Consider the following 16,672-nt stretch of genomic DNA (forward strand, 5'->3'; position numbering starts at 1 on the left):
AGTTCAGATAGAGTGGCCAGGCTTTTCTGAAGAGGCAGAGTTCATGCCGAGGCCTGAAGAAAGAGGAGAGGAGGAGGGCTGGATGGGGCAGAGCAGCTAAAATCTGAGGCGGGAAGTGTCTGGCATGTCCTGAATTGAAGGAAGACGAGCATGGTTGGAACATCATGACCAAGAGGGAGAGAGGCAGGCAAAGGCTAAGTGACTGAGCCTTTGAAAGAATTTGGATTTATTCCCAATGTAATGACAGTTTATTGAAGGCTTTAAACAGAGGCGTGACATGATCTTAGATATACACACTGAAAGTGTAGGGTTTTCATACAGTAATTTAGACATGCAGTTGAACAAACTATGAGATTGTAAAAATTGTTCACCTTTAGAAACTGAAAGCAAGATAAATACATCTTTGAAGACCAGAGATTGGTACAGGTTCCACTGTAATTGGTCTTTCACACGATTGACTACTTGGGTAAATTATTTCCCTTTAGATTCTGGTATTTAGTGACTGGCCAGGCTTAGGCAGCTCCTTAAAAACCAAGTACCAGGAGCTGATTGGATTATCAGCATTTTATTTTACCATCTATAAAGTCCACCCAGCTGCATACAGGTTAATTGTGTGATCGCATATTACTTCCTGCGTACCTAATGAGAAACGTGGTATCTGCCTTGAATGGGGATAAAGTTTGCAAATCACAACAAAATAATTAGAATTTTCCTTGTCAGACTCTATCTTCCGTTGCATTTTTTCCAAGATGTTGGTTGTTTTGTTTTGTTTTGTTTTTAGTATTTTGGACTTCACTTAAATACCCAATTCAATTGATATTTTTAATTTATGATTGCCTGCTGAGCTGTGTGATGTGTTGTACCCTTCTAAATTACGTAAGCTACCTGAGGTATCTGAGGCATTTGTTAGTGTGGATATGCGGCTTTTCGGTGTCATTATTTCCTCATTTGTTGTGAAGACCAGAAGTCATGGGGCTCAGACCTGATGTGGTTATATCATTTTAAAGCAGTGAAGGGCTAAAGACATACTTTACTTACTAAGGTTTACCTATTTTAGATTAAGGAATCATCTTTTCTTTTTCTTCCAAAGATCACAAATTCCATGATCACTAAAGAACCATGATTTTTAAATTTGACTTTTTACTATTTTATTTATTGTCGAGATAAATTATGCACAAACACAAAAATTTTGGAAGCGCATAAATGATTTTTAATTTTTAGTATTGACTGAGAAACTTAGCACAGTGGTTCTTAAAATTGCACACGCATCAGAATTACCTGGAAGGCTTATTAAAAACATACATTGCTAAGCCACTGCCTAAATTTCTGTTTGAGTAGGTCTTGGGTGTGTGGGTCCGAGAATTAAATTTTCAGTTAAGGCTGATGCTGCTGATCTGGGAACCAAATGTAGAGAAGCACTTTCCTAACATAATCTCCTTTCCCCTGGGCTTCCCAGATGTTTCCTTTTTGTTGAGTATGGTTATCTTTTTTTTACACCTTCTTCTTAAGGTTGAGTATCTTCCTTGGCCACTGAAAACCAGTGGTTCACAAACTTTTAACTGCATCTCAGTCAGCAAGCAGATTTGAAGGAAGTTATGTGTCTATCTCTTTGGCAGTAAGTATATGAATGATTCCTATCTGAGCCATGACAGGTGCTGGTCAGAATATTTTACACACACATTATTTACTGTATAAAGTAGGGCAGGTCAGAGAGCCTCACAACACTGGTGATGATGCTAACCCACTAGTCATCTTAGTTAAAAAAACAAAGGTGGCAAGAGTTGGACCCCCAACCAGTTCAAGACTGTAGTGCTGGAACAGTTGGAGGGTACTTCCCCGGAATTACAAGAATTGCCGTGATCTGAGTTTGCTAAGAGCTTTGCAGCGTTACCAAATCTAGCTGGGCAGCCAGATTTCTTCGAGTACTGAATGTGACCCTTGAGCAGAACTTCTGTACTGCCCTAATTCTGGTCCGTGTGCCCAACGATAGCACTTACAGCTTCACGATGGGGTTGCTCGTTAGGATCGTTGGTAAGCATTGTGAACTGCAGGGAGTTGTGTGTTACTACCTCGAAGAAGTGTAGGCCAGAAACCGTTACTTGAGAATTACTACCTAAAGCAGTTACTACGTTTCAGTAACTTTACTGTATTTACTAGGAAAACAAAAAGTAGTTTGCTTCCTGTATTGTCATCCTTGATCTTAGCTTTACCTGTAGACACTCCACATTTGGATTATTAAATCTCTGCTTTTCCTTCCTGTAAAAAGTAAAGATGACCTCATTTTAAACTGACATTTGGGCTTGGTTGGTGGTTTCAGTTAAGTAAAATAGAAGCAGTGTAATTACATGCTCCATCACGTAGCTAGAAGATACTTTCTCTTTGGAAGTTGGGTTTAAAATATTGATTGTCTGAGGAAGCTCCAATTTGCTAATTATTTCTGGAAGACTGAAAGTGACATGGCTAAATCAGTTTTGCCTCAGCTCTTATTTGCCGTGTGCTTTAAGATTCTTCAAATTCTGGAGAGGACATGTTAGTGAAATGGTTAAAAAAAAAAAAAAAAGTGAAAACTTTCTTAAAGGTGCACAGCGGGGCCGGCTTTTGATCATTTTAATGCTTTCTACAAAACAGCTTTGGCTGTAAACTAGAACTGTATTTTCATCTTCCTTAGAGTTCATCTTGATTTCAAAGGCAAGGTGATAAGAAAAAAGGGCTGGTTCCCTTGGGCTCTTCAATAATCATCCGTAATTTAAAAAGATTAAAGTTAGTTTCTATCACATGGTGATATAAATGTTTTCTGCTCTTAACCAGGCAGCTTCAACAGGTGTCCTAACATGAATATTCATCTATTGTCTTAGCTAGTTCAGCTCACTCTCCTGAGACCTGAGTTTCTGCTGTGAAATTCGGGGAAGCCTTCTAGCCCAGTAGCCCCCAAAGGTGGCACTGGGCTATCCATCTGGCTGTCATTCATCCTTTGGCAGTGCCCCGGGGACATGAATCTTTCTTTTCTGCTTTTACCATTGCACTGCTGAAAAGAACGAACAGGTCATCGAGTGCACCTGTACCTCCTTTTCCAGCTGGTTACACTGAGGCCCAGTGAGGTGACACGGTGTGCCCCGGTCACCTGGCCCAGTCTCGGCACACCGCACTGTGGTGCTGGTATGTCTTGTAGTGAGCCCCATGATTGGATATAAGTCAGCCACTTGTGTGTTTCTTACCTACACTTGTGCATTGGAGTTGTGCTTTTGACTATAATTTTTAACTTGTCCAAACGTTTAGAAATCCTCTAAACAGTCCCGGAAATCTCCAGGAGATGAAGATGACAAGGACTGCAAAGAAGAGGAAAACAAAAGCAGCTCTGAGGGTGGAGACGCCGGCAATGACACAAGGAACACAACTTCAGACTTGCAGAAAACCAGTGAAGGGGTAAGGATGGCGCGCGGTCTCGCGCTTCTTCTAACTTAGAAGACCGGGTGCTTCGGAGCCGCTGCCGGCTGCCGGCAAGCCCTGTCCCCGTAGACGAGTGGACGCAGGGGCCAGCAGCCTCGGGGGGGTCCCACACTGCTCCTGGGTGCATAATGATCCAGAGCACAAGAGAGCGGGGGTTTATGCCTGCCTCTCAGCTTGGACTCTAGGAACAGGTCTTTTCTTTTTTAAACTAACTCCAGCAACTTGATAGTCTTTTAAAAAGGAAGGTGGGCAATATTGAAATCATGAAATGTCACCTCAGAATTTTATAATTATATTTCTTTTATTATAATTGTATTTCTTTTATTATAAGACGGCACGTGCACAATAGGGGATTTTATACTATGGCTTCTTTCCCAGAAGGAGTTTGTACTTTAATGTCCCCATGGGGACTTTAAATATTTAAGTATTCCAACAACACGTGAAGACTGGTATTTAAAGTACGGAAGGGGAAGACTTGTCCACTTTAAATTTTGTTAACTCTTGTCTTAAGGTGTAGGTGACGTACAATAGCGTATGACTTTCAGGTACACAACAGTGAGCCCACACTGACAGACGATACTAAATGCTCACCGTGATAGTCTGGTTCCCATCCATCATCATACCCCGTTACACCGATATTACCGTCTCCGTTCCCCATGCTGGCCTTTGCATCCCTGTGACTGACCTGTATGATGAAAGTTGGTACCTCTCTGTCCCCTTCACCTGGTTCACCATCTCACCCACTCCTCAGCTCCTCCCTCTGGTAGTAACCAAAGTCTGTCTCCTGTAGCTGGGACTCGGAGTTTTGTTTTGTTTTGTAGATTCCACGTACGAATGAAATCGGATGGTATTTGTCTCTCTGTTTGACTTGTTTCACTTAACATGGCGCCCTCTAGGTCTGTCCACGTTGTCACAGATGGCGAGCTCCCGTTCCTTTTACAGCTCAGTAACCGCCCATTGTACACGGACACCGCGTCTTTATCCGTTCACCTGTCGCTGGACGCGTGGGCTGCTTCCGTATCGTGGCTGCTGTAAATAATGCTGCGGTGAACAGAGCGGAGCATAGATCTCTTGACATTGGTGTTTTCATTTTCTTCAGATAAATACCCACGAGTGGAATTGCCAGTATTTCTCACCTTTTGGGGACCCTCTCTGCTACTTTCCACAGTGGCTGCACCAGTTTGTAAACACCCCCTCCAGCAGTGCGCCACGGTTTCCGTTTTTCCGCATCCTTGCCAGCACTCCTTACCTCTTTTGGATTCCAACCATTCTGACAGGTCCGAAGTGATAGCTCACTGTGGTTTTGATACGTGTTGCCCCGGATGAGAGGTGGTGAGCATTTTTTCATGTGTCTGTTGGCCATGTGGATGTCTTCGATCTTAACTTCTGTTAACCTCTATTAACTTAAAAGTGTTAGTGAAGGCACATTTTGCCCCTGGTCATTTTCTGTTTGTCTTTTCTCTGTGAAGACGAGTGGGACAGTGGCAAATCATTTTGAAACAGGAATCCACAAAATACATTGTTATTGTTGTTCTGTGAGGTTCTGGTCTCAGCTGAACCGTACTGGGCTGTTCTTGTCAGTACTGTTTACCTCTCGACTCCTTCTTCATGCCGTTATCCAAAGTCACTCCCCAGTTGTGATTCTCATTGTTCGCTCATCCCTCTTAGCCACTCAGCTTTACTCTATCCTCTGTGTATCGTTCTTCCCTTGACCTCTTTCCAGTAACGAGTCCTCTGTCGTTACCTTTGCGAGTAGTGCTCCTGGGAACAGTCCTGTTAACAGTCACCAAAGGCTTGAGTACCTGACTTGTTTGATTTTTTCTTTATCGCACCTGCCGTCTTCATCCCAGCTGGCTTCAGTACGCGTACAGCAAAACCCTCACAACTTGTCTCCCTTTATGAACTCCCTTCTGTCTGCATGTCTGTGCCGGAGGAAGCAGTGATCTCCACCCGTATTGCTCAGAGTGTGATCGGTGGGCAGGTAGCATCAGTGTCACCTGCAGGCCTCTTAGAGATGCAGAATCCCAGGCCCGATCCCAGGCTGTGCGAATCATTTTGACTAACGCCCAGGTCACTCACATGCACGTGAAAGTCTGAGAAGCATTATTCTGCACCTGTCTGTTCCCAGGGTCCAGAGTTTTGTCTCCTCCTCCTCCTTTCTCCAAGGCCTCACCCGGTCAGTGGTTACCTGTCATCCTGGACCTTTATCTTCTTTTCCCTCTGCCTAGAAACAGTGTTAGGCGTCCCTTCCCCCACGTATCCTACTCTTTGCGCTCTTCTCTTCATCTCATCATCTTGCCTCCGGTGTCTGTTCCCTCACCCCCTCCTGCCTTCCTCCAGGCACTCGCGTTGCTTCGTCCCCATTGCATGGAAATCGCTCTTGTAAAGGTCCGTGGCGATCCTCTCATTGCCAGATGCAGGGTCAGGGTCGTCTTTAGTTTTTATTTTGTCTGTGCAGCATTTAAAGCCACTAGCCACCTTCCCTCCTGACTTGGCCTCCAGGTCACCGGCCTCCAGATCACTCCTGCTCCTGCGTCAGTTCCTTCCCAGCGCCCCTTCCTTCCGTCTGTCTTGGTGTCCTGCTGTTCGGAAAGCCTACCCTGTGTTCATCTGCTCCCCGCTCCTGGTTTCAACCATTATGTATTACTGGTGACTTCCCACCCTGTATCTCCTGCATTGTAGACCCATTTTCCTAATGGTTCATGAAGCCATTTCAACTCAGATGTCTTGAAAGCACTTCAGAAGATACTTGCTGTTAGAAGCCGCAGCAGCAGCAGACTCGGAGTAGTGATGGCTAATGTCTTCCTCTGTGCCGTAGACTGTGCTCAGTGCTATCTGTGCGTTGTCTCACTTGATTCTGCACAAATCCCAGGATGTATCATCTCCATTTGTACCTGGGGAAACTCAGGCTGGAAAGACTGGCCCAGGGTCACATAGCTGGTGAGAGCCTGACTGTAAAGAAGGAGCCTGAGATCCGTTCATTTATTCATTCAGTTTTTGTTTAAGTTGAAGCACAGTTGACACATGTTACAGTAGATTCTGGTGTACAACATGGTGATTTGACAAGTGTGTACTTGCGCTGTGCTCATCACGAATGTAACCACCACCTGTCAACACACAGCACCAGTACGGTACCATTCGCTGTATTCTCTCTGCTGTACCTTGTCGCATACTCATTCGTTCCAGAACTAGAAGCCTGGACAAAATGAGCCCATTTTGCTCATCCCCTGGCCCTCCTCCTTGTGGCAGCCATCCGTTTGTTCTCTGTATTTATGGGTCTGCTTCTCTTTAGATCCCACATAGAAGTGAAATCATATGCCATTTGTCTTTCTTTGTCTCACTTAATTCACTTAGCATAATCCTCACTAGGTCCGTGCGTGTTGTCACAAATGGCGAGATGGCCTTCCTTTTATGGCTCAGTCATCTTCCATTGATACCGCATCTTTATCTGTTCATCTATGGATGGACACTTAGTTTGTTCCCGCAACTTGGCTTTTATAAATAATGCTGCAGTATACGTAAGAGTGCATATATCTTCTTTTCTTTTTTTTAAGATTTATTTATGTATTTATTTGAGAGCGAGAGTAGGGGGTTGGGGAGTGCGGAAGGAGAGAGCAAGAGAGAATCCTCAAACAGACTCTCCCTGCTGAGCGCGGAGCCTTGCGTGGGGCTTGATCCCAGGACACTGAGGTCATGACCTGAGCAGAAATCAAGAGTTAGCCATTTAACTGAGCCACCCAGGCACCCCGTATATCTTTTTGAATTAGTGTCTTTATTTTAGTGGAATTACTGGATCATGTGGTAGTTCTATTGTTAATTTTTTAAGGAATCTCCGACTGTTTTCCACAAGGGCTTCACCAGTTTACATTCCCACCAGCAGTGCACGAGGGTTCCTTTTTCTCCACATTTTTGCCAACACCTGTTGTTTCTTGTCCTTTTGATATCACCATTCTGACCAGTCTGAGGCTATCTCCTTGTGGTTTTGATTTGCATTTCTCAAATGACTAGTGATGCTGAATATTTTTTCATGTGTCTGTTGGCCATCTGGATGTCTTTGGAAAAATGTCTATTGAGGTCCTCTGCCCATTTTTTAATAGGAGTATTTGGTTTTTCTGGTTTTGAGTTGTATGAGTTCTATATATATATTGGATGTTGAGTTGTATTATATATAGATATATATATCTATATATAAAATATATATATGTACATTAACCTCTTATCAGATACATCATTTGCAGGTATCTTCTCCCGATCCATAGGTTCCCTGTTATTTTGTTGATGGTTTCCTTTGCTGTACAAAAGCTTTTTATTTTGGTGAAGTGTCAATGGTTTATTTTTGCTTTTGTTTCCTTTTTCTAAGGAGTCACATCTAGAAAAATGTTAAGCCTCACGTCCAAGATGACTGCCTAGGCTTTCTTTTAGGGGTTTTATGGTTTCAGGTCTCAAATTTAAGTCTTTAATCCATTTTGAGTTTATTTATGTGTATAGTGTAAGAATGTGGTCCACTTTCACTCTTTTGCATGGAGCTGTGCAGCACCATTTATTGAGACTGTCTTTTCCCCATTGTACATTCTTGCCTCCTTTGTCAAAGATTAATTGACCATGTAAGTATGGGTTGATTTTTGGTCTGTCTTTTCTGTTCCATTGATACATATATATCTCTGTTTGTGCCAGCACCATACTCTTTGATTAATGTAGCTTTGTAGTATATGTTGAAGTCTGGGATTGTGATACCTCCAGCTTTGTTCTTCTTTCTCGAGATGGCCTTGGCTATTTGGGATCTTCTGGGATTTGGGATTTGGGATTTTAGTAGTTATTTGTTCTAGTTCTATGAAAAATGTTTTGGTAATGTGATTGGGAATGCATTGCATCTGTGGATTGCTCTGGGTAGTATGGACATTTTGAGAATATTTGTTCTTCCAATGAGATAGAATACCTTTCTGTTGATGTCATCTTCAGTTTTTTTCATCAGTGATTTATTGTTTTCAGAGTACAGGTCTGTCAGGAACTTGGTTAAGTTTCTTCCTAGGTATTTTGTTCTTTCTGGTACAACTATACGTGGGATTACCTTCTAAATTTCTCTTCCTGTTACTTTGTTATTAGTATGGAGAAACAACAGGTTTCTGTATATTAATTTTGTCTTACAACTTCACCGAATTCATTTATTCTGATAGTTTTTTGGTAGAGTCTAGGGTTTTCTATCTGCTATATCACATCATCTGCCGATAGTGACAGATTTACTTTTTCCTTACCGGTTTGGATGCCTTTTTGTTTTCTTGTTCAATTGCTGTGGCTAGGACATCGGTACTACATGAATTAAAATGGCAAGAATGGACATCCTTGTCTTACTCCTGATCTTAAAGGAACAGCTCTTAATTAGCTGTGGGTTTTTCCTATATGGCCTTTATTATGTTGACGTATGTTCCCTCTAGACCCACTCTGTGCAAAGTAGATCCTTTTATTTTTAACCCACTTTTAATAATACATTTGTCTATGCAAAAGAATATATATGTGCTATAAATTTAATATGGTATTCTGATGAATATCAGTAACCCTACCACTCAGCCTAAAACAGAACAGTAACTTACATCTAATTCCATACTCTTCCCTTGACCCATCTTCTTCCTACCCAGAGATAATCACTAGTGTTGTATTATTTCCTTTCATTTTCAGAATTTTTGCTCCTATCTAACATATCGGTATATCCTTAAATAATACATTGTTTAGTTTTGCTCATTTTTGAGCTGTTTAAGCAACAGTGATGTTCACTTGCTTGTGTGCTTCCAGGAGCCCCTCACGCGGTTGTGTGCGGAGTAGCTTGTTAACTCTCCACCGCTGTGTGACACTCAGCCTTACGAATACACCACACTTGATTCAGTCTCCTCTTGACAGACATGTTGGTTGTTCCCGGGTTTTCACAATTCTGAACTGTACTGCTCTGAACACTCTCCTGTTCGCCTCCTCGTGCACAGAAGCTAGAGGGTCTTTACTGCACACGAGAGCTGGCCGTGCCAGCTCAGGAGCTCACGGTTGCTGACTTTAGAAGAGAAAGCCCAAGGACATCCCCAAGTATCTGGGCCAGTTCACACTCCGGCCATCTGCGTACGGCTTTCCTGAGACTGACGTGTCCTTGTCAGACTAAAATTTTGCTTATAATCACGAGTGTAAATTATAGTCTTAGTTTGCAGTTCTTTGATGAATAGTGAGGTTGAGCTTCTTTTCACTCGTTTATCTGCCATCCAGGTTCCTTCTGGCATCTCCTTGATTTTGTATTTCTGCCCATTCTCCTATTAGACTATTTTTGGTGACTCATTTGTAGGACTCCTTTACATATTCTGGATTCTGACTAGTGTGATTGGTCATGTGCATTTGTACATATCTTCTCCACACTTGTAGCTTGTCTGATTTTTTTATGATACCTTTTGGTGAACAGACTTTCTCTCCAGTAAATGTCTCAAACTTTTCTTGTTACGGTTAGCATTCTTCTGTCTTGTTTAAGAAACCTGTCCCTTTCCCAAGATCGGAAAGATACTCTCCTGTATTTCCTTTTAAATTTGTAAGTTTTGTTTTTAACATTTTAGTGTTTAATCCATCCGGAATTGATTTGGGACTATAAGATGAAGTAGGACTATTGCCTTTTTTCCCCACAGAATAACCATGGGAACCAGAACCATTTACTAAATTGTTCCTCCTTGTGCTCGCTTCGGCAGCACATACACTAAAATTGGAACGATACAGAGAAGATTAGCATGGCCCCTGCGCAAGGATGACATGCAAATTCGTGAAGCGTTCCATATTTTTTAAAGAAAATCTGCTTATGGCACAATTTGCCTCAAGTCCATTCCAAGTTGTATATTTGTTTTCCAATAAAAAAAATTACAATTAAAAAAAAATTGTCCCTCCTTCCCTCTCTGACCTACAGTGTCATCTCTCACAGCCATGGGTCACTCTCTGGGTTCTCTGTTACGTTCTTTCGGTCAGGATCATACTTTTCTTAGTTATAGTAGCTGTACAATGAGTCCTGATGCCTTGTACGGCTAGTAGACTAATCTTAAACTTCTTTTCAAATACTTAATAGTCGTGGTCCAAGAGAGAGAGTCAAGAGGGGCTTTTTTTTTTTGATGAGAGAATTTACAGCCCATGTGCTGGTAAGAATGATTCACATGAGGAACGAATGAGCATAAAATGGTAATGTAGGAAGGAGTTGCCGAAGCAGTGCTCTTCAGAAGACAAGGAGGCGTAAGATCTAGAGCACATCTGGAGGGCTACCTTGGCTCCCCTGCTGAGGTGGGAGGGAAGGCAGGTAAGTGGGTACTTAGTTAGGGTGAGAGCTTGTACAGGTTCTCATCTGATTGCTTCTGTTTTCTCATGAAGTGAGGTCAGCATTTGAGAGTTGATACCGGGAAGCAGTGTTAGAAATTTCAAGAGAGAGAGGAAATGGGACAAAGTAGTCCCCTAGAAGATGAGAAGAGTGGATAGACTTGGGGAATGAAGTGAGGGCTCACTTGAGGTTAGTGGCCGTGACTTAAAGTGAGAACAGTCGTCAGGATGAGTGTGCGATCCTCTCCAGGCGTATTCAACTGTGCAACCATGGAAAGGCAGAGAATCGAGTGCAACTAGAATGGAGGCGGATGGAGGCAGAAATGGATTTTGTGCAAGGAAGGGAGCAGTTACAGTGATGGATCATTGAACCAAAATATGTTTGGAAGGAGAAAAAAAGGCATGAGGAAGAGAGTGGGTCAACAGATTTTCAGTATCAGAGAATTATTGGAGGTAGAATCCTAGCTAAAGAGAGAGAGCCGGGGACAAGTGGTGATGGAAGAGTGCGTTGTTCCATCAGGTTGTGGAAGAGCTGCGGTGGTGGTCGCCCTGCAGGTGGGGCTGGTACTTGAGTGGGACATTTCACTGGGTGAGCGCCGTTTGTGGCACAGGTCCCTTGACGCCTGCCTGCAAAATACCAGACAGCCTCCAAGTTCTTAGGACAACCAAAAATGCCTTCATAATTCCACCCCCCAAAACAGTGACTTAAAACCATGTTTGCAAATACAGTTGTCCCCCCTTATCTGTAGGAGCTATATTGCCAGAGCCCCTGTGGATGGCTGAAACCGTGGATAGTATGAGCCCCATATATACTGTATTTTTACCTACATGTATGTGCCTATCATGAAGCCTAATGTGTAAGTTAGGCACAGTAAGACGGTAACAACAGTAGCTAATAAAATAGAACTACTGTAACAATATCCTGTAATAGAAGTTAAGTGAAAGTGACCTCCCTCAAAATACCTCCTGTGCGGTACTCACCCTTTTTGCTGTGGTTGATGAAGGGAGATGACAGAACGCCTACGGGATGAGATGACGTGAGGAGAGTGACGCAGCCCCTGTAATGGAAGCTACCGCTGACCTTCTGATGGAAGGAAAGTCAGAGGGAAGCTCGTCTGCTTCCCGACCACAGCTGACCAAAGAAAGTGAAAGTGCAGATCTGTGGGGGACTCCTGTACTTCCGGGGCGTGAGAAACACTTGCCTAAGAACTAGCCATGGGGGTGAGTGACTGAGCGAGGGTGGAGGAGGAGAGAGAATCAAGGCACCGAGAGGTCAGGGTTTTGGAAAGACAGTTCTACACGGAGAGACTTCCCAGTGGTGATGATACCCAATGACAGTGGGAGTAAGGAGTAGCCCCGGCGGTGTGGACGGGACTGCAGGCAGGAGGGGCGGCAGTTCAGAGCTGGGAGGACTGGGTGGTCGGAGGAGAGCACAGGGGAGAGGAGGAACGGCTTAGGTACAGCGGTGATGTTCAGGAAGGACACCTTCCCCGCCTCCGGGCCCGTGGTACAAGAGCTACCACGGGAGGCCTGCGGGAGAAGCAGCAGCACCGTCCTCAGGGAGTACTAGGTTTCTGTTGGAACAAATTTGGGGGCAGAATAGCCGAGAAATGCAAGTTGGGAATATGGGAGATTTGCTTGTGGCTGTGATTTCCAAGGGGCCTGGTGGAAGAGTTCAAGGAATCTGGGTGGGGGCAGGAGAGTTGAAGAGATGAAGTCGTAGACTAACATGGACACAGCTGACTGGGGGTGAGCATGTAGGAAGTGACGGATGCCCAGGAGCCCGTCTCTGGTAACTACAGTAAGTATAGGCCATAAAGGTCTCGAGGCAGATGGTGTTATGGTTATAAGTACTGGTGAGGGAAGGAGAGAAGAGGTTCTTAGGAGGAACCCACAGACTTCTGGGGACCCCTTTACTTCCAGAGGCTCTGACAACATCCTCGCTCCTGACAGTTCGAAGCATGAGGCAGAAAAGGGCAGGCTCCAGAACACTTGGAGCGTCCCTTCTTGATCCACGGAGCTGTGAAGTAGTTACTCATCTTTGTGACGAGAGGACCGTGCACCGATTGGCTTGGGCCTGCTGTGGCAATGATGCCGTGTAACAAATTACCTCAAGATGTAGTGGCTTAGAACAGCATTTATTATCTGGTATTTGCCGTGGATCAGGAATCCGGACAGGCATAACTTGTTAAGCCCTCCATCTCTGGGTCTCTCCAAAGCTGCGAAGAAGGTGTTAGAGGCTCAAATCATTTTGAGGCTCAGCTGGGGCGTTGGTCCTCTTCCAGGCTCACTCAGTAGATGTTGGCAGGATTCAGTTCCTCCCTAACTTTGGCCAGAGGCCCCCTAGGTTCCTTGACACGTGAGCTTCCCCCAAGGCAGCTCCGTCATGCCAGAAAGCCTCATCCGCAAGAGAGAGTGCTAGCAAGACAGAAGCCAGTCCTTCGTAATCTCATCTCAGACGTGACATTCCCATCACTTTTTCCTCATCCTGTTCATTAGAAGTAACTCACTGAGGTCCTGCCCACAGTCAGGGGGAGAGGGCGTTACACAAGGGTGTGCTGGAGACCCTGTCCGAAAGTCACCCATCCCTGAACCAACCACTGATGATTGGGACTGGGACCAGTCAGTTTCTCCCCACTCCTGGAGCTGGAGTCAGGTCCCCAAACCACAAGGCCACACATAACAGCAGGGAAGAGCAGGGGATCGAATAAATACTGGGAGGACAGCCGCTGCGCTCGCTGTAACCACTCCGCAGTGTCCATGCTTTTATCCTTCCAGCCCTGACCTTTCCTTTCTGTAGTAAGGGGCTGTATCCTTAGTCTCCCCGGTGCCCTCAAGATCAAGTCCAGACTCCTTACTTCGGCAGATGTTGGCCTTCGTACTCAGATCCCAGGTTATCTGTGCAGCCTTCCTTCGAACCCTGTACTCAGCATCTGCTCAGCCAGTGGTTCATCAAACTTTTTGGTCTCAGCACCCCTTTAATTCACTTATAAGTTATTGAGGGCCCCAAAGAGCTTCTGTTACACCTGTGAGCATTTATTTAATGAGGAATAAAAACTAATTTTAAGATATTTATTAATTTGTAAAATAACACTCAATATAAATAACATTTTTATGAAAAATACATTTTTTAGAAAGTGTTTTGAGAAGAAAGACACTGCTTTACATTTTTTTTTAAGTTTTTATTTAATTTTTTTCGCAGCCTCTGTACCCAGCATGGGGCTCGAGCTCACGACCCTGAGATCAAAGAGTCACACGCTCTACTGAAAGCCAGCCAGGTGCCCCATAATGTTTTGCATTTTAAAATTTCTTTAATGTCTGGCTTAATACGAGACATCAGGGTTCTCATATCTGCTTCTGTTTTCAGTCTCTGGTTGAGTTATATGAAGAAATGTGGCCTCACAGAGATACGTAGTTGGAAAGTGGAGATACAAGTATTTTAATAGTTTCTTCAGATCATTGCGAATGTTCTTCTTTGATATTACACCAGCTCTGTGAAAGGTTATATTAGCCATGTGCAGTCTGAACTTTTTGTATTCTGCTAATAAAGTCCGTTGGACTGTCTGGCACTTTGAATAGCTCTTACCCATTTGGAAGATATTGGTTCCCCGAATTAGTTGGGTCTTCCAAATCTTTCATTATAAAGTTTTGTGGGTTTTTTTAGATTTTTTTTTTATTTATCTCTTTGACAGAGAGAGAGATCAGAAGTAGGCAGAGAGGCAGGCAGAGAGAGACGGGGAAGCAGGCTCCCTGCTGAGCAGGGAGCCCGATGCGGGGCTTGATCCCAGGACCCTGGGATCATGACCTGAGCCGAAGGCAGAGGCTTTAACCCACTGAGCCACCCAGGCGCCCCTATAAAGTATTTTTAATCACATTTTTAAATACCAGGTATATCTTGTCAGAAAAATCCTTATTGGGAAGTCTTGACTGTAGAGGACTAAGTTTTCCAGAATTCTGAGTTTCACTTAAAAGCTCAAGTTTCATCATTGGCAACAAATACTTCCAGTTGTCTTCCTTGAGGGAATAGGCTCATTTCACTTACTTCTGAGAAAGCGTCCGAATAACCGTAGTCTACCTGTCATCGTTTTGTCAAGTGACAGTGGTGCTCCGAGCACCATGTCCAGGATACGTACCATTATGAATCAGCAAGACGGTTTTTGATGTGGAGATGCAAATAGAGTCGTGGTGGTATATGACAAGTTAAAAAATGGATTTGTAATTCGCTTTTTATAAGCACCCATTCGACAGTACCTGTTGAAAGACACCCCCGCCCGCCCCCCCCCCCCAAAATCCCATGTCCTTACAGTTGTGGTCACATTCTGGTATCGCCTTTTCTTTGTTGGGAGCATTAATTCTATTCCGAGGCAGCTCTGGGACCATCCGTCCCAAAGATGTTCTTCAATACAGTTTGAGTCGTTGGTACTATGAATGTTTCACCAGTGTCCACACAGATTTTATTTCCTTTCACACTGGTATTAGTGAAAAGACATTGTTAAATAAATTCCTTTTGTTTATAATTTTTCATTGCTTTAAATGGGTGTCTTCCTCCTTCACAAGAGAGGAAAATCCCCCAAAGTCTGTGAGTATAATCATATCTAGTATTTTTATGTGTTAATAAATAATTAGGAGTCACTAGTCACTGCATTTTGCAGGTTCACAGATTTGAAATATGATTTTTATTTTTTATTTTTTTAGTTGACTTTCTCATTCAGGTAGGAACAGAGCAGGCTGGCTGTAAGAGAAGTGTATTTCTTTTTTTTTTTTTTTAAGATTTTTTTTATTTATTTGACAAACAGAGATCACAAGTAGGCAGAGAAGGGGGTGGGAAAGCAGGCTCCCTGCTGAGCAGAGAGCCCAATGCAGGGCTGATCCCAGGACCCTGAGGTCATGACCTGAGCCCAAGGTAGATGCTTAACCCACTGAGCCACCCAGGCGCCCCAAGAAAAGTATTTCTGCCATCTTGAGGCTTAGTAGCTTTTCCTGTTTGAAGGTCCTGGAATTATTTATATATGGCATAATGTACACTATAGATTTGGACTATACATGTGAGAACATACCCACGAGCGAGTACTCATGAGCTCACACGAGTGAGTACTCATGAGCTCACAAGCAAGTTCATTCACTTAGCAAAGGAAAGAATGGAAACAGGCTGTTTTAGGAAGAAATACAGGGGCCCAAAATCCCTCTTTCCTTTGTCCCTTGAGAGCATGGGGAGTAAGGGGAGTAAGGTATTTGGGTTAATGATGAAGAAAACAAAAACAGCGTCCCTATAAAGAAACGTAACCTGGTAGGATTTATGGTAGGACCCAGATTGAAACAATTCTTTTCTGAAATGGAAATATTTTGTCACACAGATGCCATCTAGATTTTAAAAGAAATCTAGACTTCCTTTCTTATCGTACATCTTGATTTTGTTAAATCTTGTATTTCTTCGAGCCATATGTCCCAAGTAATTAAGTTATAAATATTATACAGAGTAATTTGCATACATTCCAAATGCTTTTCAAATTTGAAGCAGCTTACCTTTCTTTCTGACACCACAGTCCTCACAAAGATGGATTATCTCAATTTCTCCAGTGACTTTATCCCAGCAATACATTGTCCTGAGCTGTACGAGTGCACGCTACTGCACTCTGTCCCTGCCAGACAGTAGACAGAGTTTATTGTTTTGTTTCCTTTTTTTGAATGGCACACTACAGATGCCCTAGCACCTCTTTTAGCTTGCTGAGCTGACCGGTATCAAGCACAGCCTCACCGGGCCGTTCTTGCTGAGTATTGGTAATGCTGCAGTACAGATTAAAATCTCAGAAAATCCCATTTATTATGTACTTTACAGGTACGGAGCTTTTATCGTTAATGTCCCAAATCATCTAAAGTCTTGTTTTCTTTCTTTTTTTTTTTACAG

The 16,672-nt window shown here is 43.4% G+C and overlaps 1 protein-coding gene across 1 annotated transcript in view; it reads left to right on the top strand.

Moving 5' to 3' along the window:
* The window catches only part of HDGFL3 (HDGF like 3), a 75,431-nt gene that overhangs the window by 56,334 nt on the left and 2,425 nt on the right, over positions 1 to 16,672 (top strand). The window contains exon 5 of the mRNA XM_080809281.1: positions 3,277 to 3,423. Coding sequence (XP_080665407.1) covers positions 3,277 to 3,423 — 147 coding nt within the window. The remainder of the gene's footprint in view (positions 1 to 3,276; positions 3,424 to 16,672) is intronic.

This window comes from Martes martes (assembly GCF_963455335.1).
Source record: "Martes martes genome assembly, chromosome: 7".
Lineage (NCBI taxonomy): Eukaryota > Metazoa > Chordata > Mammalia > Carnivora > Mustelidae > Martes > Martes martes.